At 41.6% G+C, this 25,364-nt stretch overlaps 1 protein-coding gene across 1 annotated transcript in view; it reads left to right on the forward strand.

Moving 5' to 3' along the window:
* The window catches only part of TMEM245 (transmembrane protein 245), a 1,232,464-nt gene that overhangs the window by 688,251 nt on the left and 518,849 nt on the right, over nucleotides 1–25,364 (forward strand). Inside the window, exon 11 of the mRNA XM_044065650.1 lies at nucleotides 495–593. Within this exon, the coding sequence (XP_043921585.1) occupies nucleotides 495–593 (99 nt within the window). The remainder of the gene's footprint in view (nucleotides 1–494; nucleotides 594–25,364) is intronic.

Genomic DNA, 25,364 nt, shown 5'->3' on the forward strand with positions numbered 1-25,364 from the left:
CTGCTTTATTCCATTAGACGTCACGGGTGAGTCAGAGTGTATCCTAGCACTTAATGGGCACAGGGGAGAGAAATTAAATATAGAGGGATGACAGTCTTTTGCAGGATGAGCACACCACAATTATAGGCATGCCTATTGGCAGTAGGGAGGATCAGCAGTTACCTGCAGCGTATATTTGAGGTGAAGGAATAAACTGAAGCAGTATGCGAAAAAACAGTGCAGATACAGGGAGGATATGCACACTCATTATTGAAGGTATCTCAGTGGAGAACCAATGGAGAAAAGGACTAGAGCTTAACATGCCTAAATATTCTGGCTGAAAATTTTATTGTGTCCACCTTAACTACTTTTACCCAGATCAATGTAAAATAGGTGTTTGTGGGCAATTCGGTTATTGTAAATATTTTTTTCTTATAATGCATATTTATCAGTCTGATTTTTGTGTGTGTGTGCTTCAGCAATTAGTTTAATCAGCAATTATATTCTTATTACAGCTTCATAAGATCTTAGGAGATAAAGTAAACAACACTGCTGTCATTGAAAAACAAGTACTGGAACTCTGGGATAGGTTATACCATTCGTGGTTTGTTAAGGTATGTGCAAGACTGAATAACTGTTTTAAGATTACCAGTTATGCTAGCATTTTTTAACTTGTTTTTGTAAGAACAGTCTTTGTGTTTCTTTGTATCCATTCTGCTTTCTGCATATGCTGTTTCCTGCTGTTTTAATTTTTGCAGCAGTATAACACTTGGACTTGAGGGTTAATCATTTCACTGTTTGTTTTTTGTTTGTCCCCCCCAGCATTCTTGCTCACACCCAACCCCCTTAACAAAGATGCACTGTGTGTGTAAGTCACAGGTTGGTACTTAGTGTATAAATATGGCATTATGTCATTTATTTTTAGTACTTCTCATTGCTTTGGATATGTTGGGAATTGTGTGTTGTCTTTTTTTCAAGTACTTTGTGAGCTACTTTCACCTGGCATTCCAACATATAAGTAGACAGTCTTTTCCATATTCTTACTTTGTAAGAAAACATGATAGTTTTACATTACAGGTTAACTTCTGTCAGTGGATGCCGTCCTAGCTAATGTGTGAACATGTACCTGTAATATTACAAATACCCTGTGAAGTATGTGCTATCTTTTTTTTTTCATCTGAAGATGGAACTCTGGTCTTTAGGTTTTGTGCCATATTCAAATGAGCCTGCTGATATAATAGTCTTTAGAAGATTCTTAAAAAAAAAAAAAAGGCAGAGGCCTTAAAGAATCTATAAGGAAGAATGGAGAAGAATTCTGCAAAAAGAGGTGGAGAAAGAATGTGAAAGACCTGCTCTGTGTAACTTCATTGTCTTATGGAAAAGCACCCTGGAAGGCTCCTACTTGGGGGGCGAGGGTAGTAATGCGTCAAGCAAATCCTCCTCCAACTGTTTCACAGGAAAGAAAAAAGAAAAAAATAGCAGCAACCATCAACATGAACATGACTGTTTAATCAAGCAACACAATAAAAACAGGAGATAAATAAAATTCTGGCGAAAACTATGATCGCTTTTGGGCTGTGCCCTTCATCAGATAAATTTCTCACTTTCAAAAACACTCATTTAAAGGGAATGGCAACCAATCCATGCTCAATATTGAACCCTGCCTTTGTTTTAGGGCAGGTTTTAATGGAATGACATCATTGAGTCCTGGATGTCTGTGTACTATGAGTTTCACAATCCACTTAGACTCTTCACATTCAGTAATATTCACTACATCCCCACCTCTAATACCTTTCACCATATTCCAAATAACCATAAATTTAAAATAATGTCCCGCATGGTTAGATATGTGTCTATACAGGGCATTATGCTCATTCTGTATCCTTAATAGCTGATAAATGGTTCAGTATCCTAGTCTTAAGCCATCAGGAAGGTTGTGGGGGAAGAACCCAGTTTTGGCTTCAGGAGAAATAAAATTTTAAAATATTTATTAAGTCATAAGGCTAGAAGAGGTTATCAACAGGTTGAGGTCAGAAAAGGGGCTAGACCTTGCAGGTCCTACAAGGCATGTAGGTACATTAATAAGGACACCAGCTTTGTTCATCCTATTACAGGTAGGGTTGCCAACTTTTCATGTCAAAAATTCTGGAAATGTACATGAAAGCAAAATGCGGTCCCCCCCCCCCCCCATGCATGCGGTACACCCCCCACACACACACACACACACATGCAGCCATTCCGGTGTTCCATTACTTGGCTATCTCTCCATTTCTCCCTAGTTGCCATAAATAGTGTTCAAAACTGTGTGTGCATACTGTTTTCTGCCTCACTTCTACAATGATTACAGATATTTGGATTTAATGTAAAACTTTTATTTCGAATTTTGTAGCACAAACACTAATAGACATTTGCTAAACAAGCAATACAGTCTCTCATAAACAGACATAGGTTTAATACTTATTTGCCTTTAAAACTCACATTCACTGAAACAGCATTGAAACCTACATTCAAAGAAAATGCATCTGGCCAGTGGTGGATTAAGTTTACCTTTGGGTTTTTTCAAATCATAGTTCCCTTGCACACATTTTTAAAGCCATGCAAAAGTTCTTTGATTCACCAACAGCTAGCAGACATGAATTAGTAGCCATCACAGCTTTAAGACTGGTACGCTCATGCTCATGTAGAATCTCTAATGAAACAAAACTGGCATATTACTGAATACTTAAATAGCAGAATTGCTCTAATTATAATAATGTCAAGTTATATAGAACTGCCCCAGTGTAAGGAAGGAATTAATATGGGTGCCAGAAGCTGCTGAAGGGCAGGAAGGGACAGAGGGCAAGAGGAGCACTTACTCATTTAAAAAACGTAGCATTTTTAAGCTATTTGCTACCATAATAGAAGCCTATAACTGATAGAAGCTGTATAGTGTCAGTACGAGATGAATTAACAATGACAGCAGCATAGAAATTTCATGCAAAAATACAAGTAAAGGTAGCGCTGAACCTGGTTGTTGTATTATCCAGTAGCATCAGTGATGAGATTAGCACAGCATGACATTTGAAACCATCCATTGCTTTAGCCTATATCATGGTCTCTTCTGAAAGTGGTTTATGAAGCCTTCCTCAGTAAGTTATGGGTTTGAGTAAGTCAGTCATAATATCATCATTTACAATTTGGAATAAGTCAATTAATCCAGGCAGAAATGTTTAACATCTTTGCAAAAACTAACTAAAATTCCCAGAAGCCCACAACTGAGAGGCCTGAATAAGCTGCAGCCTAGTGATGGAGATAAGCAAACATTTCAGGCTGTAATATGATCATAGATATTAAAAGCACTTTTTTGTTAGACTGCCCATCATCTGAACCATTACATACTTGGTAGAAATGACTTGCAGCAAAAATACACTTTGTACTGTGCAGATCTGTATTCCTCTTATGAGGTCTGTAAACAACCAGTGCCAAACTGCAGCAACACAAGCTTTCTGAAACATTGGATTTACTAGTAAGAGTAATGATATACTCTTGGATGATGATATAAAAAATTACTCCTGGAAAAATAAGGACTTTTTGCAAATATATTTTGAACATTAGTCTCACCTGGCCTTGTGTGCAGATGTTAAATACTCACGGTCAGAAAACAGATACTTTGGCCTTCTGCCAGGTGGTCTAAAGAAGTTTACAGTAAAAAAAAAAAATCAGGAAATAGAATTTTGGGGAGACACACTTATTAATGCCATTCCAACTCCAAGTATTTGAATGCATTTCAGCTCTAAAGTACATGTCAGAACAATGTTTGCATTGGTAGATAGAGTCCAGTGCTCTCATACACACCCTGTATGCAGTAACAGAAATGTTGTCTTAAATGGTGAAAGAAAATTATTTTTTTACTTCTGGTCTAATAAGAACTTAGTGCACATATATATTATGAATATGACTTTTGTACTGCCTTGTGGGTAATGGTCACCTACCCCCAAGTAAAAACTGGGTATATTGCCAGGCTGTGGCAACGTAATCCTCTAAAATGTTGGATGTGTTAACTGTTTGAAAATGGCCATATGTTAGTTCCCTTAAACCAATTCACACTAAAAATCCAGAGAGTTCTAATAGGGTACTTGAGTACAAAACACCACATACATACTGTCCCAGATGACTATGCATGCCCCTTTAGAGAGGGTACATCAGATGCGACAGTGAAGTCTTCAAATAAATAAGATAGCCATATTGCTCTTTGACAGACACTGCTGCCCAGCAAGCCTCATCAGTAATCAGGCAGAAGTAATGCTATAGGTGCTCTTTTCATATATCAACTACCCCTCAAAAAATGGTAGATACTTTTCTGTACACTTCTGATTTCTCATTGATAAGTGAATGAAAATCATATGGCTAACGTTCAACTTGCAACTTTTAGACACACACAAACACACACACATTGCCCTCAACAAGCCTTATTATTTTTGACAGTGATGATGTGATGACAGTAACAGCACCACTTGTTAGACTGTGTGTTAAATTTATAGTTGTAAACATTTTGCAAGTAAGGATTGAAACAAAACACATGAACCAATAATGACAAAACTGCCCAATTCAGAACATTTCGACCATAAATGGCCACTCATACTTCTGTCATTAAAATCCACCAATATCAGTCAATATGCACAATCTCTGCAGAAGTAAAACATCATCTAAATAATTCCACATTAAAGAGATCTGCAGCTAATGAAAAGTTGCTGCTAGCAAACAATTTTATATTTCAGTGTTTCATCTACAAATCAATGCATGCTGCCCTTGAAGAATTGATTGCCTATGTTACGTTAAAAAGTGGTAAGCTGGTAATATTGCAATAGGAAATGGATGGCAAACTGAAAACAGGCTCATAGTTACTAGGCATCATAGGAGGACATACTTAGGACTGCAGCACCCTGCCCCATTAAAATACAGCACATTATGAGCTTGAGCAATCCATCTATATGCTGTGGGAGTGGAGCCCACACCCACAGCCTTTCTAGATCAATACACAAGTATGCTTTGAACAGAGGAGTCTTACCTCAGTTAAAGGTTAAAGCTGAGGGAAAAAAAAAAAAAAACATAACTTGCATGTGCCGCAGTTAGATTAGAGAAGAGCAAACACCAGCCGGACTCGTGCTTTGCCTGGGGCTTTTCAGCATACAGTCCAAACGTCTTCTTTATAATGCAAATTCCGCGTGCGTGGAAGGCAGTAGACAGACGTAAACAGCAGTCGCAAAGACACTGATGTCCTTCAAGGATGCATCTGCAGTCATAACAAATGGGTTGTCCTGTCGTCAGGCAGCCCTTCGGTCGGCCGGATTCCAAAGTGTGGGTCCGGCTTCGGCTGATGTCACACTTCACCCGACGTCATCTCTGCTGGTCTTCGGGTATAAAGGCATCAGCCGACGCCATTTTCCTCAGTCTTTCTTGCCACGCGGCGCCCGAAGCAGAAGCTGTTCGCAAGTGCCGGTCGGTCAGATCCAGAGATTACTACTACCGAATACTACTTCGAAGACTTCTAAAGCTAAGTACCCGTTGGGGACTCTTTCTTGCCTCAGCCGATGTCAGAAAAAGTCAATAACTGTTTAACTTGTGGGAAACAAATACCTCATAAAGATTTCCACTCTTACTGCCTGCCTTGCTTAGGCCCAGACCACGACGTAGCAGCCTGTTCGGCCTGTGCTTCCTTCAACCGACGAACGCTTAGGCGTCGGTCGGAGTTTGCTGAACAGTTTTTCGGCTCAGATTTTGCGTACATTATGCCGTCGGATCCTCCGACTACCCAAATTGTTAAAAAAGGCAAAGAAAAAGACCGACACTCGCGGTCCGCGGTTTCGGCCGAAACCACGGTTAAGCAAGCCGCAAGTGTCTCGATTTCGGCCGAAACCGAGAAAACCGGTCAATCTTCAGCCGAATCCATGACTACTACTGAGGCTCCTGCTACCTTAGTTGAATCGGCCTCAGAAGTTTTGCCTACTACTGTGGTTCCTAGTGATTTATCAGACACCATTCCTTTGGATGTCTCTACCCCAGCACGTGGTGCTGCTAGGCCTCCTGCAGCCATGTCTATTAAGGCCTTTGCCAGGGCTAAAGCAGCCAAAACTGTTAAATCAGTGCCTGTTAAGCCCCCCTCACACAGGCCCACTTCTAGTTCACAAATGCTTACTCTGGCAGAGGATTTAATATCCTTAATTAGGGGATCCCAATCTAACCCAGACAGGGCCTCTCAGCCCCAGAAAAGAGACCTAGAGCAGAGCCCCACGAGCCAGTGTCCTCTGATGATTCTTCGGATGACTCAGACATTACAGATCAGCCAGAGGCTCCTTTTTCTACTTATGAAGATTCCGATGCTGAGGAATCCATTCCATCTGCCTCTCCACCAGAGGAATTTTCCTTTGGGGAAACCTTACATGCCATGAGAGAACAATTCCAATGGCAGGGACAAGATTTCTCAGATTCAAGAAAAGGCTTAGGACATTTCTGCACTTACCACAACATAGGCCCTTAGCTATACCTCCAGTACTGCCTGTTGTGGATGATGCATTTAATGATGTTTGCACTGCTCCTGATACTTTACCTCCAGCCCCTGCCAAACCAGATAGATTTTACAGGGTGCCAGACACTCATCACCACCTATACAAGGCCCCACTTGCAGATCCTGAGACTATATCCCAGGGGCCTAAGGCAGTAGCCTCGACCTCAGCAAAAACCCTATTCCTTCTGAAAGGGAATCCAGGTCCTTAGAGAGATGGGGAAAAAGTTTACACCTCTGCTACTCTCTCAGCTAGAGCTTTAAACTGTCAGTTTCATATGATCCAATACCAAGAGTTTATGCTTGATCAGTTAACTAAGAAGCTGTCCACTGATGACTCCTTAGATAAGAAATATGTTTTAGAAATGGTGAATAACATTCAGCAGGTTAGTAACCATTCTTTAAAATGTGGCTATGATGCACTGGAGGCTTCATTTAGATCAGCCATGACTGGCACAGTGATAAGAAGGCATGCATGGTTGAAAGAACAGGTCTTACCGGATCATGTTAAAGCAAAGCTGTTAGATGCTCCTATGGATAAGGCCAGTCTATTTGGTACACCTGCTCAGCAAGTAATGAAGAAAATGGAAGAGAAGGCAAAATCTGTACAAACAGTTAAGGATTTCTTACAGGTTCAGCCCCCAAGGTTTAGCAGGAACTGGCCTGCCAGAAATTGGTCCTTTCCAGACTCCTCAAAATCTCAAAGAGGCAGGAATAGACGCTCTAGAGGCAGAAATCAATCCAGAGGAGGTGCCTACAGAGGACGACAGTGGCAAGGCAATAACCGAGGCACAGACACAACCACTGCCACTGCAACAGGACAATCACAGTGACTTGGCTCTGACACCGCCTACCAGGGAGCAAATAACAGCACCTTTAGGCGGAAAGTTAGCCTTATTTTCGAAAAATTGGCACTATATCACAAAAGACAAGTGGATTTTGCAAACCATAGACCAAGGCTACAGGTTCCACTTCCACACCTTACCAGTAAAAAGAGGAATGCCAAACCTACCTCCAAATCAAAAAACAGAAGCTCTAAAGCAGATAGCGCAATTAACAAAGATAAGAGCTGTGGAAAGAGTACCAATAACAGAACAGGGCAAAGGATTCTACTCCAGACTCTTCCTAGTACCAAGAAAAGAGAAAAGTTGGAGACCTATTCTCGACCTGTCCGTCTTAAACACATACATCATTGTCCCAAAATTCAAAATGCTGACCCTACAGCAACTTCTTCCCATGCTGGGCAAGGAGTGTTGGCTGGTAACTCTAGATCTCAAGGAGGCATACCTGCACGTCCCCATACGACCAAATTGCAGAAGATACCTCAGATTTCTTGCAGGATCAGAGCATTATCAATTCTCAGCATTGCCCTTTGGCTTATCTACTGCGCCCAGAGTATTCACAAAATGCCTGGCATCAGTAATCGCTCACTGCAGGCTACAGGGAATCCAAATTTATCCATACCTGGACGACTGCCTGTTACAAGCGGACAACAAAAGCAAGCTGACAACAGATTTATAGAGAGTCATTTGCTTACTACAAGCCCTGGGATACACAGTCAATTTACAAAAGTCAAGACTGATACCATCCCAAACAAGAACATTCTTGGGTGCGAATTGGACACAGCAAAACAAATGGCATTCCTAACTGCAGAAAAACAAAACAACTCCTCTTTACTTCTTGGCATTAACAAAGCAGAACAAACTAACAGCAAGAAAAGTACTGCAGGCCTTGGGCTTCATGGCATCATGCATAATCTTGGTCCTACATGCCAGACTGCATATGAGAAAGCTACAGTGGTACCTAAAGAATTTATGGTCTCAACACAGGCACAGCTTAGAAACCGAAATCCCACTAATCCCATGCCTGAAACAGGAGTTCCTATGGTGGGCTCAAGCATGCCAGTCAAACCCAGGCTTGCCCTTCCACAACTTTCAAGCAAGCCAAACCATCACAACGGACGCCTCAGACCTAGGCTGGGGGGGCGCACATGTTGGACAAATGCATACAAGGATTGTGGACTCCAGACCAGCTGCACCTGCACATAAACCAAAAAGAAATGCTGGCAGTAAAACTAGCAATCCAGAAATTCAGACCATTCCTCAAAGAAGGCCATTTAATGATAAGGACAGACAACACCACAGTCATGTGGTACATCAACAAACAGGGAGGCACTCATTCATACCCCCTATGCAGAATGACTCTGGACCTTTGGAATATGGCTCTGAGCTACAACATCCAGTTACAGGCAATATTTGTGCCGGGAAAAGAAAACACCCTAGCAGACATGTTAAGCAGAACCACCTCGGATGCTCACGAATGGATGCTACACCCGGACATCTTCAAGGCCATCACAAAGAAATGGGGAATGCCACAAATAGACCTATTCGCATCCCCACTCAATCACCAGCTCAAAAAGTTCTGCACAAGGACATACCACCCACTTGCATGGAAGGTGGACTCTCTATCCTTCAGTTGGAAAGGCCTGACAGCATATGCATTTCCACCTCTTCCTTTGATGCACAAGGTACTACTGAAAATCAAAGAGGAACGCCCAAGGGTAATCCTGATAGCTCCGAATTGGCCAAGACAACACTGGTATCCATTGCTGAGGAGCATGTCTCAGGGGAGAATGTGGTCAATACCCCTGATGCCTTTGATGTTAACTCAGAACAACTACATGCACCCAAACCTAAAAACCTTGCAACTGACTGCCTGGAACATCATATAGCAGCAACTAACCCAGACCTATCCCAAAGGGTTAAAGACATTATCCTTGAAGCCCGCAGACCTTCAACAAGAAGGAGCTATGCAGGAAAATGGAAAAGATTTGTCATTTGGAGTACTGAAAGAGGAAAAGATGTGTCGAACATAGATATTGCTAACATCCTGGAGTACTTGGCAGAGCTTCTACATACAGGCCTGTCCTATTCCTCCATCAAGATACATGCATCAGCTATTTCAGCAGAATACAGCTTCGATCCACCTGTCTTTTCGCATCCTCTACTCAGGCAGTTCCTCAGAGGGATCAAGAATGTAAAACCTCCTAGGAAACCACCATTACCAGCATGGGACTTGAACTTTGTGCTAGAAAAATTGACACTCCCTCCATTTGAACCAGCAGCAACAGCAGATCTTCAACACCTATCATGGAAAACTGCTTTCCTACTGGCAATTACTTCAGCAAGGAGGGTTTGAACTACAGGCCTTAATGGCAGTACAACCCTTCCTAATCTTCCATCAAGATAGGGTGTCCATGAGAACTAATCCTACATTTATGCCTAAGGTGGTATCCAGAGTGTCTTTAAACCAGGCAATCCACCTACCTACCTTCTTTCCCAATCCACAGAACAGGGGGGAAAGACTGCTGCATACCTTCGATGTACATAGACAGTTACGCTACTACCTGGACAGAACCAAAGGTGACAGAAAAACTGACCAGCTTTTAGTAGCCTATGCAACAGGAAGGGAAGGAAAAGCAATTTCCAAACAGACAATTTCCAAATGGATAGGAAATTGCATAAGATTCTGTTACTCCTACCACGGAAAACCAATTCCACAGAACATAAGACCTCATTCTACAAAGGCTACAGCCACTACCACAGCTTTCTTACGAGGAGTGGCAACCAAGGACATTATTGAGGCGGCTACTTGGACCTCCGTGCATACATTTGCCAAGCATTATAATTTACCTCTATACTCTAGATCCCGAGCAGGGTTTGCCACTGCTGTACTGCAAGGGATCCTAACTACACCATAATTCTTCTTCCTCCTCCCCTAGTTTGGCTATGGTATTCTACCCATTTGTTATGACTGCAGATGCATCCTTGAAGGACATAGTACAGTTTTGTACCTACCATAAATGTAGATGTCCGAACAGGATAGCATCTGCAGTCAGGATTACCCACCCTCCTTCCCTCTGTGGTACTCCTAGGGTATTTACCCTCCTAATAGCTAGATGGGGGGGAGTCTCTTATGGTGTATTTGTTTGTATATATGTACATACATTGTTATTTCTTGTGTTTGCCTTCTACTGTTTTGGAAACATTGGCATTTATCCAAAATTTAGCTTACCAAGAGGGCAACTGGCATCTGGGGCAAGAAACACTGAGGAAAATGGCGTCGGCTGATGCCTTTATACCCGAAGACCAGCAGAGATGACGTCGGGTGAAGTGCGACATCAGCCGAAGCCGGACCCAGACTTCGGAATCCGGCCGACCGAAGGGCTGCCTGACGACAGGACAACCCATTTGTTATGACTGCAGATGCTATCCTGTTCGGACATCTACATTTATGGTAGGTACAAAACTGTACTTTTTCGTCTTCTGCACCCGGACGCAAAGGGCATTCTTAAAGAAGAACGCCCCTAAAAACAAAATTTTATTTTTTTAATCTAAAAGAAAATGTGCCCAGTGCGCCATTTTTTCCAGATAACACAGGCATTTTCCATTCTTCCGGACAGTGTCCCTTAATTCTGGACAGTCCGGAAGAATTCTGGACGGTTGGCAACCCTAATTACAGGCAGGATACATCATTTTAGTGCCAGAGCCAATTGCAGGACCATCAGTGTTGTTCATCTTGCCACCTGTCAAGCGTGCAGTTGTTACTATGTAGGGAAAACTAACTGCATGCTTAAGACTAGGATACTGAACCATTTATCAGCTATTAGGATACAGAATGAGCATAATGCCCTGTATAGACACATATCTAACCATGAGGCACATTATTTTAAATGTATGGTTATTTGGAATGTGGTAAAAGGTATTAGAGGTGGGGATGTAGTGAATGATACTGAATGTGAAGAGGCTAAGTGGATTTTGGAACTCATAGCACATAGACATCAGGACTCAATGATGTCATTCCAATAAAACCTGCCCTCAAGAAAAGACAGGTTCAATATTGAGCATGGACTGGTTGCCATTCCCTTTAAATGAGTGCTTTTGAAAGTAAGCAATTTATCTTATGAAGGGCACAGCCCGAAAGCACTCATTATAGTTTTTGCCAGAATTTTATTTATCTCCTGTTTTTATTATTTTTATTGTGTTGCTTGATTAAACAGTCATTTTCCGAGTGGTGGTTGCTAATATTTTTTCTTTTTTCTTTGGATTGTTCATGCTGAGCAGCATTACCTTTAGTGAGGTTCTCTTTGCTTGTTTTTAAATTTGGTTATACGTACGGAAACCTCACACACTATGGAGAATGTAGAAGGACAATGCACAATTGATGTTTCCATCTGTTAGGGTGGCTAAGGTCAAAAGAAATTTGGTTTCTACTGGAAGTCCTGTGTTATAGTTGGATTTACATGTCACCACTGTGCAGCAGTTATCAGGATCCATGAGTACATAGCATAATCCTATGTTTGAAGAACTTTTGAAGGAGTTTGTTTACAAGATAAATAAACTGAAATGGCTGCAGTGGCAGCGTAATCATTTTGAAGCATGTCTGCAGTTCGGAGTCATTCCGAGGGGATAATGCCCACACAAGGGGAACATTATCCGATAATTCTTGCTAAATTCTTGTTAAATGGCAACAGATTAATATCAACACCGACTTCTCTTATATGCAGCTGTTACTGGAGTTTTTTGCTCCAAAGGAACAACAATTGAGCAAAGAGGTTGAGGCTTTACAGCAGCAACATGAAACTGGATTTAAAGAAGAAAGGTATGTCAATCGACTACACAATGTGTATTGTACCCTTTCCACTACTGACCATAAGTTACAGCAGATTAAAGTGAAGAAACTGCAGAGAGACTATAATGACTGAAGAAACTGCAGAGAGACTATAATGACTTCATGACAGGCCAGATTTTTGTCTGGCCAAAGGAGAACAACACTGCCATGCAGCCTATTGCTTCATCAGAGACTGTGGGGAAGCCCATACATTTTCGGAAGCCCAGGCTGAGCAGTTACAACATGGTTAAAGAACAGACCAATGAGGAGGGACGTCAGAGGCCTGCATTGAATAGTTCGACATCAGGAGGAGAGAAGCATGACAAACAGTGCATCAAGGAATCAGGTTACAGACACAAAGGGGAGTAGTGCCAATGAAAATAGACGAGAAATTATGCATATAGCTAGTGGACAACAAGAGGTAGAGAGAGATGGCCACAGTGCTCTGCTTACTTTAGACTTTGTGCAATCAGGGTCAGATACGAGCAATATGGTTAATTGTACTGGTGTGTGCTTAGGGGCTTGGCCTAAGGCCCCGCTTGTTGATGAGGATAATGGGTGGTTTTTGTTTGCCTCTCTACCGGCTCCGGTGAAGAAAAAAGGTGACTGGAGATGTCCACACAGCGAGAACAGAGAAACCAAGAAATGGAGGATTTCACAGTGACTGGTGATAGTATTGTGCTTAATTTATCTGAATATGCTTTATCCAATGATGAGATGTATGTATTAAATAAGGGACTGACATTTGTCCCGAGTCATGATTGTTTTAGTGATATCATTTTAGATATTATGATGTTTGGCAGAAATGTGATGTTAAGAGAAATGTTTGGGAATGACAACCAAGTGCAACAGGCCTCATTGAGACACCCCGCTACTTTCCTTCCAGTATTCAATTCCACTATGCACACGTTTATTAGGGTCTGTGAGCAAGACATTTTATTTTATTTACAGAATGGACATACCAGGAGATTTCACAATATGACTGTAGGACAGAGGTTCTGAAGGATTTGCAACATAATACTCAGATAGTTATTAAATCTGCAGACAGGAGGGGCAGTGGTGGTCATGAGCAAGAATTTTTATCATGGTAAACTTGCTGAACTGCTTACAGACGCCTCTACCTTTACCCAAATCTCCCCCATCAGCATCAATAATCTCATCAAGGAGGTCAAGGATCAGTTAAAGCATATGCATTGATGGATGAGGAGCTGTTTCATTTTTATGTAGATAGAACATCCCACAATCCCTGTTTTTAAAGCCTTACCCAAGGGGCATAAGGATTTGCACAATCCCCCGCTTAGATCCATAGTCTCAGGGAGAGGATGGATCACTGAAAATATATCTGTTTGGTTGGAATGTACATTAAAACCGTGTTGAACATCCTTGGAAGAGGTATTAAGGGACACGGGACATTTTCTGACTTCATTGAGGGAATGTGTTGAAGCTGGTGGGGGGCGAACACATCATGGTCAAATTTGATGTTAAAAGCCTATTTACTATAATAAGCAATGGTTATGGTGTTGATGCAGTATCACGATTAATGGCTGAAATGCATATGATGGAGGGGAATATGTCAGAGTTGGTGGTGAATCTTCTGACTTTATTCTTGGAATACAATGTGTTCACATGTGTGGGTAGTTTCTATCGACAGACATAGGGGATGGCGATTGGCACCCCCTTTGCCAATACATATGCAAATCTGGTATTGTCTTACTGGTAGAGACATTATGTATTGGGGGTACACAACAGATGGAGGAACAAGTTACGTCTTTATAGGCATTTTGTGGATGACATTTTTTTGTTATGGGGAGGGTAAGAAAATGAACTATTGGAGTTTTGTAAAGTATCTAGAGTTAACTACTACCTTCCTTAAGTTCTCTGTGAGTTTCTCCAAGACAGAGATAGATTTTCTGGAAGTCGGGGTAATTTATGATGAGGTGGAGTTTAAGGAGTTTAAGATGACCCTTTATAGGAAAGAGTGCTGGAAGAATAGCCTGTTGACAAAAGTTAGCATGCATCCAAGGTTTATATTTGATAATATCATCACTGGACAGTTAGGAAGAGTATCCAGACTGTATAAGATAATTTTGAGGAAGAAGTTAGACGTTTGGAAGGACATTTTATAAAAAAGGTTATAGTAAACAGAAGGTACGACAGACCACACAGTCTGTGAGATTTTAGAAAGGGTAGAATGTGTCCATGGTTAAAACAGAATGCAGAGAGGGCTTTGGAAGTTAGTAACATGCCGATATGTAGCAGCAAAGTGAGACTTATGTTTACATACAGTAACAATATTCATGGGGTTTGTAACAGTCAGGCAAATTGGAAAATTTTGCTAACTGATGAGAAGATCAGGAAGGTTGTGGGGGAAGAACCCAGTTTTGGCTTCAGGAGAAATAAAAATTTAAAAGATTTAAGGCATGAGGGTAGGAGAGATTATCAACAGGTTGAGGTCAGAAAAGGGACTAGACCTTGCGGGTCCTGCAAAGCATGTAGGTACATTAATAAGGACACCAACTTTGTTCATCCTATTACAGGCAGGATACATAATCTTAGTGCCAGAGCCTATTGCAGGACCATCAATGTTGTTTATCTTGCCACCGGTCAGGCGTGCAGTTGTTACTATGTAGGGAAAACAAACTGCATGCTTAAGACTAGGATACTGAACCGTTTATCAGCTATTAGGGTACAGAATGAGCATAATGCCCTGTATAGACACACATCTAACCATGAGGGACATTATTTTAAATTTATGGTTATTTGGAATGTGGTGAAAGGTATTAGAGGTGGGGATGTAGTGAATATTACTGAATGTGAAGAGGCTAAGTGGATTGTGGAAATCATAACACACAAACATCCAGGACTCAATGATGTCATTCCATTAAAATCTACCCTCAAGAAAAGGCGGGTTCAGTATTGAGCAGAGATTAGTTGCCATTCCCTTTAAATGAGTGTCTTTGAAAGTGAGCAATTTATCTGATGAAGGGCACAGCCCGAAAGCGTTCATCATAGTTTTCTCCAGAATTTTATTTATCTCCTGTTTTTATTGTTTTCCTTGATTAAACAGTCATTTTCTTAGTGGTGGTTGCTGCTATTTTTTCTTTTTTCTTTGGATTGTTCATGCCGAGCAGTATTACTTTTAGTGAGGTTCTCTTTGCTTGTTTCAGGATTTGTTTCACAGGAAAGATACAAGTCCTTAACCGTATACAAGTTAAAGATAAATAAGTTGTTAAAAGTCTGTAAAGAGTAACTGATTCTCCTCCAATACATCATTAGAAGGTGGGGTTGAATGACATACAGTAACAGGAACACCAGTAAATTAAACATTATAAATATAGGTCCACTGAAGTAGCTAACATAAAAATTATACACTTTAGAATAATAAAACCCACTTTACAAGTTAAGGGCATAAGAATAACAAAAAGAAATGGTAAAAAAAAATATTTGCACTTGATCTTTAAGACCAAATACAGTCATTGATCAGCTGTTCTTTTATTTTGGTGTTTCCTTTGAAGACATATAATGTGACAATTTTTTTAATTTAGTGAGGGAATTCAGTAGCTCGCATTCAAGTATATGTTTTTTGAGAACGAGATATTGCTAGATTCTGAATACCTCTACTCATGAGATGGTCTTAAGTTCAGAAGCTCTTGCAGGAGACAACTGTTTCTGGATTCCTGCAAGAGTCATCCCAGCTCAAAATAGCTATGACATTTATATATGTCATGTGTTAAGGGGCATGCATATCTACTGCCACTAATCGTGATGATCTAACTCATTGTGTCAGAAGAACAGTCTTGGTGCCTATACTCCTCAGTTCTTTTCTGTTACCCACATTACTGAACCTCAGTTCCTAGCTCAATTAGAAGGTTCACATTTTTGATACCTAATTCACAATCTGTACTCCCCAGTTTTTTCTTTCTGTCGCTCTTACAGTTTGGACCTCAGTCCTAGCATAGTTGGAAAGAAGTTCCCATGTTTGATACTAAATCACGTAAACCTTCTAACTGGTACTGTGGTCATCAGATAAGCCAGAACCAACACTGACACTTTTTGTACTTCCTAGAAGAGGCACACAGTATTATAAACTAACACAAGTGCCAGCATTTCAACCCAAACATTTACAGAAGAATATGTGGAAAGCTTGAGTTGCATCACCATAGTGAAGGTGGTGGTTTTGTGGGCTACCTAGCATAGGAACTTACAGGAGGATTAACATGATTTCTAGTTGTGGACAAACAAGCATTGTAAAGGATATGAGCAGGCATTAGCCAGACCATCTCCTCACACGCCCATCCATCTGACTGCATTTGCTTTCTCACATGCTGTTCCTTGACAAGCAAGGAGTTGAGCTTTTGCTTACCATTGAAGGAAGAGTGCAGTTTGGCAGTCACAGTGGTAGTTATGTCAAGAATAGCCTTCTTCTATTAGAACATCCCAAGATTGACCGTACTTGGCCTACCTCATGCAGTTTGAATCCTTGAGTCTCTCAGTAAAGGCTCAGTGAATCCCATGCATTTAGAGTCTACTCTCCCTCATTTCCCCTTCCAGGATAAAAAAGGCTTAGTTATGGACATAGAAAGAAATTCTCTTGGATCCTCCTATACCAGTCAGACCCACAGAAATTACCTACATGTTAGATATAAGGATGCTGTTCCATGTATGACTGAATTTGATTTTTTTTTTTTTTTTGTGGTTACAGCTGTGCTTTCTTAAGGAGCACAGTTTGATGCCTGTGCGCATGAGGCTTCATGCTGACATCTTATGGCAAGGCCTAGCCTCTGGTATACACTTTCCCTTGTACTAGAAATCTGATGTTCTTCGTGTTTCACTGTTGCAGTCACCACATTTGGGTTATCTGCTTGCAGTAGCCCTCGGTCGGCCTGATTAACAAAGTCTTGGGTCCTGTGTCGGTTGCTGTCCTTTCTTCCATGACGCCAGGTTGTCAGGGGTATAAAACATGCAGCTGACGTCATTACATCAGTCTTTCTTGCCATGCCCGAAGCAGAAGCAGTTCGCAAGTGCCGGTCGGCCGACTCCTGAAGTTTTTGTTAGTTTCAGAACCGAAGTCTTCAACTAAAGCTAAGTACCCTGTTGGGGAAAGGTTTTCTTGCTCCTTACCGATGTCAGTAAAAGTTAATAATTGCATTTCTTGTGGAAAGAAAATACCTCACAAAGATTTTCATCCATACTGTATTCCTTGCCTAGGCCCTGACCACGACGTACCTTACTAACGGTTTTGTGCCTTATTTAATCAACGCACTATCCGTCTTCAGTATATTTTTGCCCCTAAGTATTTCGGTTCTCGGTTCACTTATCCGGAAATGTCATCGGTAAGCCATTTGACTACCGGAATTCCAAAAAAACGCAAAGATAAAGACAGAGACAGGCCACCTAGGTCCAAAGCTGCCGACGATGTTTCTCCTAAGCCAGTCGCCAGTTTGCAGCCCCTGATACCTGCTATTTCTGATTCACAGGCCTCTACTGAGACCCATTCAGAGTCCAATGCGAGATGCTTCAACTGTGGAACCTGTGGATGTCTCTACCTTGGATGGGTCTGGAGCCGCTGTGCAGGCACCGGCTTCTGAGGGTATATTCAGGCCTACGGACTTGCATATTAAACAGACACCTCCTTCTTCTTTAAAGCCTAAACATCGAACCATGCCTAGAAAACTGAAGCCCAGGCTGCATGCTCAGGCCTCTATGCCTAAAAAACAAATGAAAAGAATGGCTGAAGATCTTATAACTTTAATCAGGGGAAGCCAACCACCCTATTCTAAGAGACCTAGGACTGAAATCGTTTATGAATATTTTGATCAGGTTTCTGATTTTTCTGATTCTTCTGATGATCTGGATTTACCCTTATCTACTTATGAGGAATCTGATGCAGAGGACTCTCTTCCCCCTGCTTCCCCTCCAGAGGATTTTTCTTTTGGTGAAACCTTGCACACTCTAAGGGAGCATTTCCACTGGGAAAGCCAGGATTTTTCTGATTTGAAAAAGAGGCTTAGGGATTTCTTACTTTTGCCTCAGCATAGGCCTTTAGCTATACCGCCTGTACTAGACATTGTTGATGATGCCTTTTTGGAATCTAGTTTGGCCCCTGATGCTCCCAGAAAACATGACAGATATTACAAGGTTCCTGATTCTCACAAGTTCCTTTTTAAAAATCCTATTGCGGATCCAGAGACTATTTCACAGGGACCCAAGGGCATTAAGGCTTCTGCTGCCAAAAACCCTACCCCTTCTGATAGAGACTCCAGGGCGTTGGATAGATGGGGTAAGATGGTTTACACTTCTGTAACCTTGGCCATTAGGGCCTTAAACTGTCAGTTTCATATGTTAGAAGTATCAGCAACATATTATTGGATTGCTTAAACAGAAAATGATGTTGATTCCTGACTGTGCTGAAAATAAGGAATTACAGGATTTAATGCATTCTGCTGAACAGGTTGGAAAACATACTTTGCGATGTGGGTTTGATTCTTTAGAGGCCTCTTGCAGGGCTGCTATCACTGGGTCTGTACTCAGAAGGCATGCTTGGCTTAAGGAGCAGTCTTTGCCTGATCATGTTAAAGCTAAACTGTTGGATGCTCCCTTAAATCAGGACCACCTGTTTGGCAACAAAGCTGAGGAAGTTCTTAAATAGATGGAAGATAAAGCTAAATCTATGCAAATTGCTAAAGATTTCTTACACATTCAGCCTCCAAGATTTAGTAGGCATTGGCCCTCTAAGAATTGGTCCTTTCTGGCTCCTTCCAGGCCTTTTCAATCCAAACCCAGACACAGCAGAAACCCCAGATCTCAGTCCCAGGGTACACACAAAACTAAGCAGTGGGGGGCTTCCAATTCTGGGAGTAGTAAGACTCCCCCCTATGGAAAACTGTCTCAATGACTTGATTTTAAAACTCCCAAGCACTTCTCAACTGAATGCTCCTTTAGGGGGAGAGATTGGTCTGCAGGCCAAAAACTGGGACTCATTACCCTGGACAAATGGGTTTTAAATATAGTGTCCCAAGGATACAGATTTCACTTCCACACATTACTAACCCCAAAGGGTTGGCCAGATCTACCCCCAAATCAGTGGGCAGAGCCTCAAAAGCAAATGCTCTCTTTTAAACATAAAGGCTATTCAAACTGTACCAGAAGAGGAAAAAGGACAAGGTTTCTACTCAAGACTTCTACTGGTACCCAGAAAAGACAATTCATGGTGTCTTATTCTGGACCTGTGTACTCTAAACACCTTTTTGGTGATTCCAAAATTCAAGATGCTGACTCTTCACCAGTTGTTTCCAATGCTAGGAAAAGATGCCTGGGTGGTAACACTCGATTTAAAGGAAGCATACCTGCACATCCCAATCATGGGATCTTGCAGAAGATACCTACACTTCAAAGCAGGCTACAATCACTACCAGTTCTCTGCACTGCCCTTTGGCTTATCTACTACGCCCAGGGTATTCACAAAGTGCCTAGCCCCAGTCATTGCATTTTGCAGGCAAAGAAATATTGAAATATACCCATACCTGGACGATTGTTTAATTCAGGCCGAAAGCCAGGACATACTTTTGAATCATCTGGCCTTTGTAAAGGGTGCTAACTTGTCTGGGGTACACCTTAAATGAAAATAAATCACACCTGGTACCCTGTCAACAAATCATATTCCTGGGAGCAAGCTTGAATACAACTTCCCAGATTACTTTCCTCACGCCAGAGAAACAAATTTATTTAACAACCTACTTCAGACAAGTGGCCACAAAAAACGTACTATCTGCAAGGCAAATACTACAAGCCTTTGGGGTTCATGGCCTCCTGCATTCGTTGAATTCCATATGCAAGACTGCATATGAGGAAACTACAATGCTATCTAAAAAAAGCCTATGGTGTCAACATTCTCAGGATCTAGAAGCAATGATTCCTATCATACCTTGCCTACGCCTAGAGTTTCTTTGGTGGGCAGAGGCCTGCCACCAAAACAAGGGACTACCATTCACACCACCCCCTGCAGCCCAAACCCTAACAACAGACACATCAGATTATGCATGGGGGGCTCACCTGGCAGGGAAGTGCATTCAGGGCAAATGGAACCCAAGTCAAATGCACTTGCATATCAATCAAAAAGAAATGTTAGCTCTACAGAATGCTCTGACAGCCTTCAAGGACCACATTCTTCCAAGACAATTAATGGTAAAGATGGACAACACCACTGTTATGTGGTACATAAACAAGCAGGGGGGTACCCATTCTTACCCCCTCTGCAGACTAGCCATGGCATTGTGGAACACAGCCCTGAGCTACCAAGTGCATCTACAAGCTCAATTCCTGCCAGGAAAACTAAATACACTGACAGGCGAACTAAGCAGAAACCTCATGGACCCACACGAGTTGAAACTGGAACCAAGGATTTTCAACATGTTGACAAGCAAATGGGGGAGCCCAGATATAGACCTGTTTGCCTCTCCCCCAGAACTATCAATTGGACAAATTTTGCACAAGGACTCCCTGCAAACAAGCTTGGAAAGTGGATGCTCTGTCCTTCAGCTGGAAAAATATGTCAGTTTATGCCTTTCTTTCTCTGCCTCTGCTCTCCAAAGTACTACTAAAGTTCAAACAAGACAAACCAAGGGTGATTTTGATTGCACCAGACTGGCTACCCCAACACTGGTGTACCCCCTCTTGCGCAATGTGTCACTGTTGGCCCCATGGCACCTGCCTCAGACTCCTACCCTATTGTCTCAACAGGAGAACCAGATTCTGCACCATCAGCTTCATACATTGAACCTAGCAGCCTGGCTAATTACCTAATCTCTCCTTTACCATCCCCTCAGTAAACCACTGATGGATATCATTTTAGAGGCAAGGAGGCCTAGTACTAGAAAATCCTATGCTGAAAAATGGAAAAGATTCTGTGCCTGGAACCAATCTCAAGGGATGAGCACAGCAGTGTCCAATTTACCTCAGATTTTACAATACTTAACTGAGATGCTTCACAAGGGCCTGTCTTTCTCCTCCATCAAAATTCACGCCTCAGCCATTTCAGCTCATTATAACACAGAACCTCCCCTCTTCTCTCATCCACTGCTTAAGCAGTTCCTCAGAGGGGCCATAAACCTACGACCACCCAGGAGAGCCCCAACTCCAGCCTGGGACCTTAACTTTGTATTGGAAAAGCTCACCCTTCCTCCTTTCGAGCCAGTTGTGACTTTGAATTTAAAATTCCTTTCTTGGAAAACAGCTTTCCTTTTAGCAATCACTTCAGCAAGAAGGGTATCTGAATTAAGGGCCCTCATGGCAGTGGAGCCTTTCATCATCTTTCATGTGGAAAGGGTATCCCTCAGGACCAATCCCTCCTTCATGCCCAAGGTGGTATCCAGTCTGGCCCCTAATCAGTCCATTCATTTGCCAACCTTCTTTCCTAATCCACAGAACAAAGGGGAATGGATACTGCACTCCTTAGATGTGCACAGACAACTTAGATTCTACTTGGACAGGACTAAACCTCAAAGGAAATCTGACCAACTGCTGGTGGCATTTGCTGCAGGGGCAGAGGGGAAGGCTATTTCAAAGCAAACCATTTCCAAATGGATAGGCCATTGCATTCATTTCTGCTACAAGCACCATGGAAAACCTATCGCACAGGGGATCAGACCCCACTCAACCAGGCTGCATCTACCTCTACAGCCTTTCTCAGAGGCGTCCCTACCAGGGACATCCTAGAAGCTGCTACCTGGAGTTCTGTACATACTTTTACCAAGCATTACCATCTGCCAATTTTCTCTAAATCCAGAGCTGGCTTTGCACTGCAATCTTGCAGGGCCTTATAAGCTGGTTCTAATGCTATCTAAATTCCTCCCCCCATCCTTAGCTTTGGAAATCTACCCAAATGTGATGACTGCAACAGTGAAACACGAAGAACATAGTACAGTTGTGTACACTTACCATAAATGTAGATGTTCGAGTGTATTCACTGTTGCAGTCTGGTTACCCTCCCTCCAGCCCCATTTCTTCTTTTGGCTATACCTCTACTCTCCTTTACTATGCTCAAAAGCTTTTTGGTGTGTTTGCTTTTTTGTTGGAGGTATAACCTTGTATATTTATAGAGTTAATTGCTTCCCATTAGGGGTGCAGCTGACATCTGGGGCAAGAAAAACTCATGTAATGTAGTCGGCTGCATGTTTTATACCCCTGGCAACCTGACGTCATGGAAGAAGGGACAGCAACCGACGCAGGACCCAAGACTTTGTTAATCAGACCAACTGAGGGCTACTGCAAACAGCCCAAATGTGATGACTGCAACAGTGAATACACTCGAACATCTACATTTATGGTAAGTGTACACAACTGTACTTTTGCTGACACCTGTCACCTATCTGCCATTTGCCCATCTCCCTTGATATCAGGTGAGTTCAAGCCATGCACTTCTGGAGTTAGAGGTAAGAGTTCTATCTTCTTCTTCTTGACTTCTAGGAAGGAGAGTCTGAAAAACTGGGGCACCTTGTTTCTGTGACAGACAAGGATGATAAAATCCTTGCTGTGTTCAGTGCTTTGGAGAAACTCAGGCTTATGAAGTCCTGTGTGAACTAGCCTACATCTCAACATCCATTCCAGAAACAACTAGAATCTGAGAAAGAAGGATGTGGAACCTTGGATCTTTGTTACCATGGTCTATGTTCTGAAGTGTTTGACATATGTTCTGAAGTGTTTGACATATGCAGCCTGAACGTATATGTGTCCAGTTGACTGAATTCCCAAGAAAGATGATGCCATTTGCAAACCAAAAGAAGAGTGGTATGACATCCTTACACATCATTCCAGATGAGATTCCTATATGATTTCCTTTGATCTGCTTTACGTTCCAAGTACCAGAGTACCTTTGAGCCGTAGTGTTAGATTAGGTAAGCAAGAGAATATTCTTGGGTTTTCTTATCTGCCAGTTTGGGCCTTAAGTATCTTAATTAGATATCCATTCTATCCTATTCCCTGTTCTCCCTTGTTGATTAGTCTTAGGAATAGTTGGTATAAATATTGGTTCTTGATTCTAGGGTTAAGAAGTCTGTGTAAAAGACATGATGGCATCCCCAGCTAGCTCTCCTTTAGCCTGTTGTAATTTTAACTGCATTGATTCTGTGGACAGTGCAACAGGCTGAGGAATGTTTCTGTCAAAGAAGATCCAGACATTTACACTGTAGAGGGTTTTTATGATGCCCACATCTTCCCCCTCTTCTGTTCCTAATAGCCTAAGAAGATGAAATTCTTGTGCCTTTTCCAGAGACTCCTTAACCCAAAAGAAATGAGATTGTCTTCAGGACTTGTGCGGTATTGACTTACTCTCGCCCTCTGAAAAAATTCCAAAGATACACCATCCTGGCTACTCTGCAGAACTGTCTGCAGGATTCCTGTTCTCTTAGTTTGACCCATATTGTAAAACAGTTAAATCATTAGCATAGTCCAGTAGAGGTACTAGGCCATGGTCCTTTATGGCCATGCGATATGACTTAAAGCTGTGTGGTATTCCTCCAGAATGAACTCCACAGTAGGACCAAGAATTCCTGCAGGGTTCATGAAACACACCAGACTCCACTCATCAGAGAGGCCTTAGAGCCTTTTCCCCCTTAAGAGATGAGCAGAGTTTTCTTCTTCCTTTTTTCTCTTGAAGGGGATGGCAGGGTTCCATTTCCTTAACAACTTCATCAAGCACACCCATTTGGCGAAGTACTGGATATTGACTCTCTAAGTACCCATGCTGCTGCTGCAGAACATCTAGATGACTTGCTGGAACTGATAGATACTTTTGTTAATTCATTGGTAAGGGTCCTTGCGGTTATGTTTGTAAACTTTGGCTAGACAGTATTCAGTAAAAAGAGTTGGTGTTTTGATTCCCTGCACTAACTGTTTACTAAAGTGAGAAGGAACTATTTTTTTGTTCTCTTACTTGGACATATTAGTTTCAGGTTACCTTTTGCTTTGGTCCAGCCTCGTGTTACAAGCCCTGAAAGTCACCATAAACTGGATAATGTCCTATCTTCGAGTACAAAACATTTTCTTTATTGAGAAAAAATTAGGCAGTATTTAGTTTTGGACAGCTATGCCTACATTGAAAGTCAAGGAAGTCATAATCTTGGCAAACTGGATGAGGCTGCAGTGGTCAGTGCAAGTACAGGTACACAGTTCTGCATTTCTTGCGCTTGTTGGCAACAACTAACTTAACTGTCTCTTTTTCATAGCTGTACATGAGGGATCTTCAGTAGACACAAAGTTGCAAACAAAATGACTGACATACATACCAATGTCAGCACATTTTTCTCAGTCTGACCATTCTGTATTAGATATGATATTTTAGTGCACCTTTGGAAAGAAAAACAATGGAGACAAAGTGAATGCAATTGTTCAGTCCGACAGTCAGTGGTTTGAACCTGGATATTGGTTTTATGAGACACTATAGTACCTAACTTTTCCTTTTGAGCAGCTAACACTGGACAGAAATAACTTATTCTGAATAGCAACAATTTTCTTTTTTCTGGTAATGTGTGATTTATGAATTTACTCTGAATCCAAACTGCTGGCTATTTCAGAATGTCAGTAACTGCAAAAATTGCTGTGTTTTAGCACCTGTGTTTTATTAATGACAAGACAATGGTTATTTTTCACATAAGGGAACATTCTGGTTAGAATGGTAGTAACCATTAACAGTCAGTGAAGCTGTAATATTCAGACAGTTAACTTTGTTCAGTTTTGTTCTTCAGAACCTTAGGCTAACATAACACACACCATTTTCTGTCTCACTCTATGTCTTTCAACTTCCTTCTTTCTCTCAATTAGCTAAACCACAGACTGTGTAATGTAGTAACTGCATACAGCATCCATTCATTCTATCCCTCTGTCTTATTCTGTTAGTAGTCCCTGCCTTTCTCATTATCATGAACTGTCATTACTAATTCATTTTTCTGTTAACCAAAACATCTGTTTTACAAAGATTACTTGGTTAGATAGACTAATAACTAATAATTTACAACTTTGTGTTTTCCTTCTCTGGTTTTAACCATTCTCCCTAAACATCTCTTGATTTGAGATTTTTTGCCTAATTAAATGTCCGAGCAGTCTTGCTGATTATCTCTAAGTGGACTTAACATTAATGTAACATGCCAAGCATTTATTTTATTTTTTAGTGTGGCTTGTC

This window comes from Protopterus annectens, chromosome 3.part0, assembly GCF_019279795.1.
Source record: "Protopterus annectens isolate FY-2018-M chromosome 3.part0, PAN1.0, whole genome shotgun sequence".
NCBI classification, from domain to species: domain Eukaryota; kingdom Metazoa; phylum Chordata; order Ceratodontiformes; family Protopteridae; genus Protopterus; species Protopterus annectens.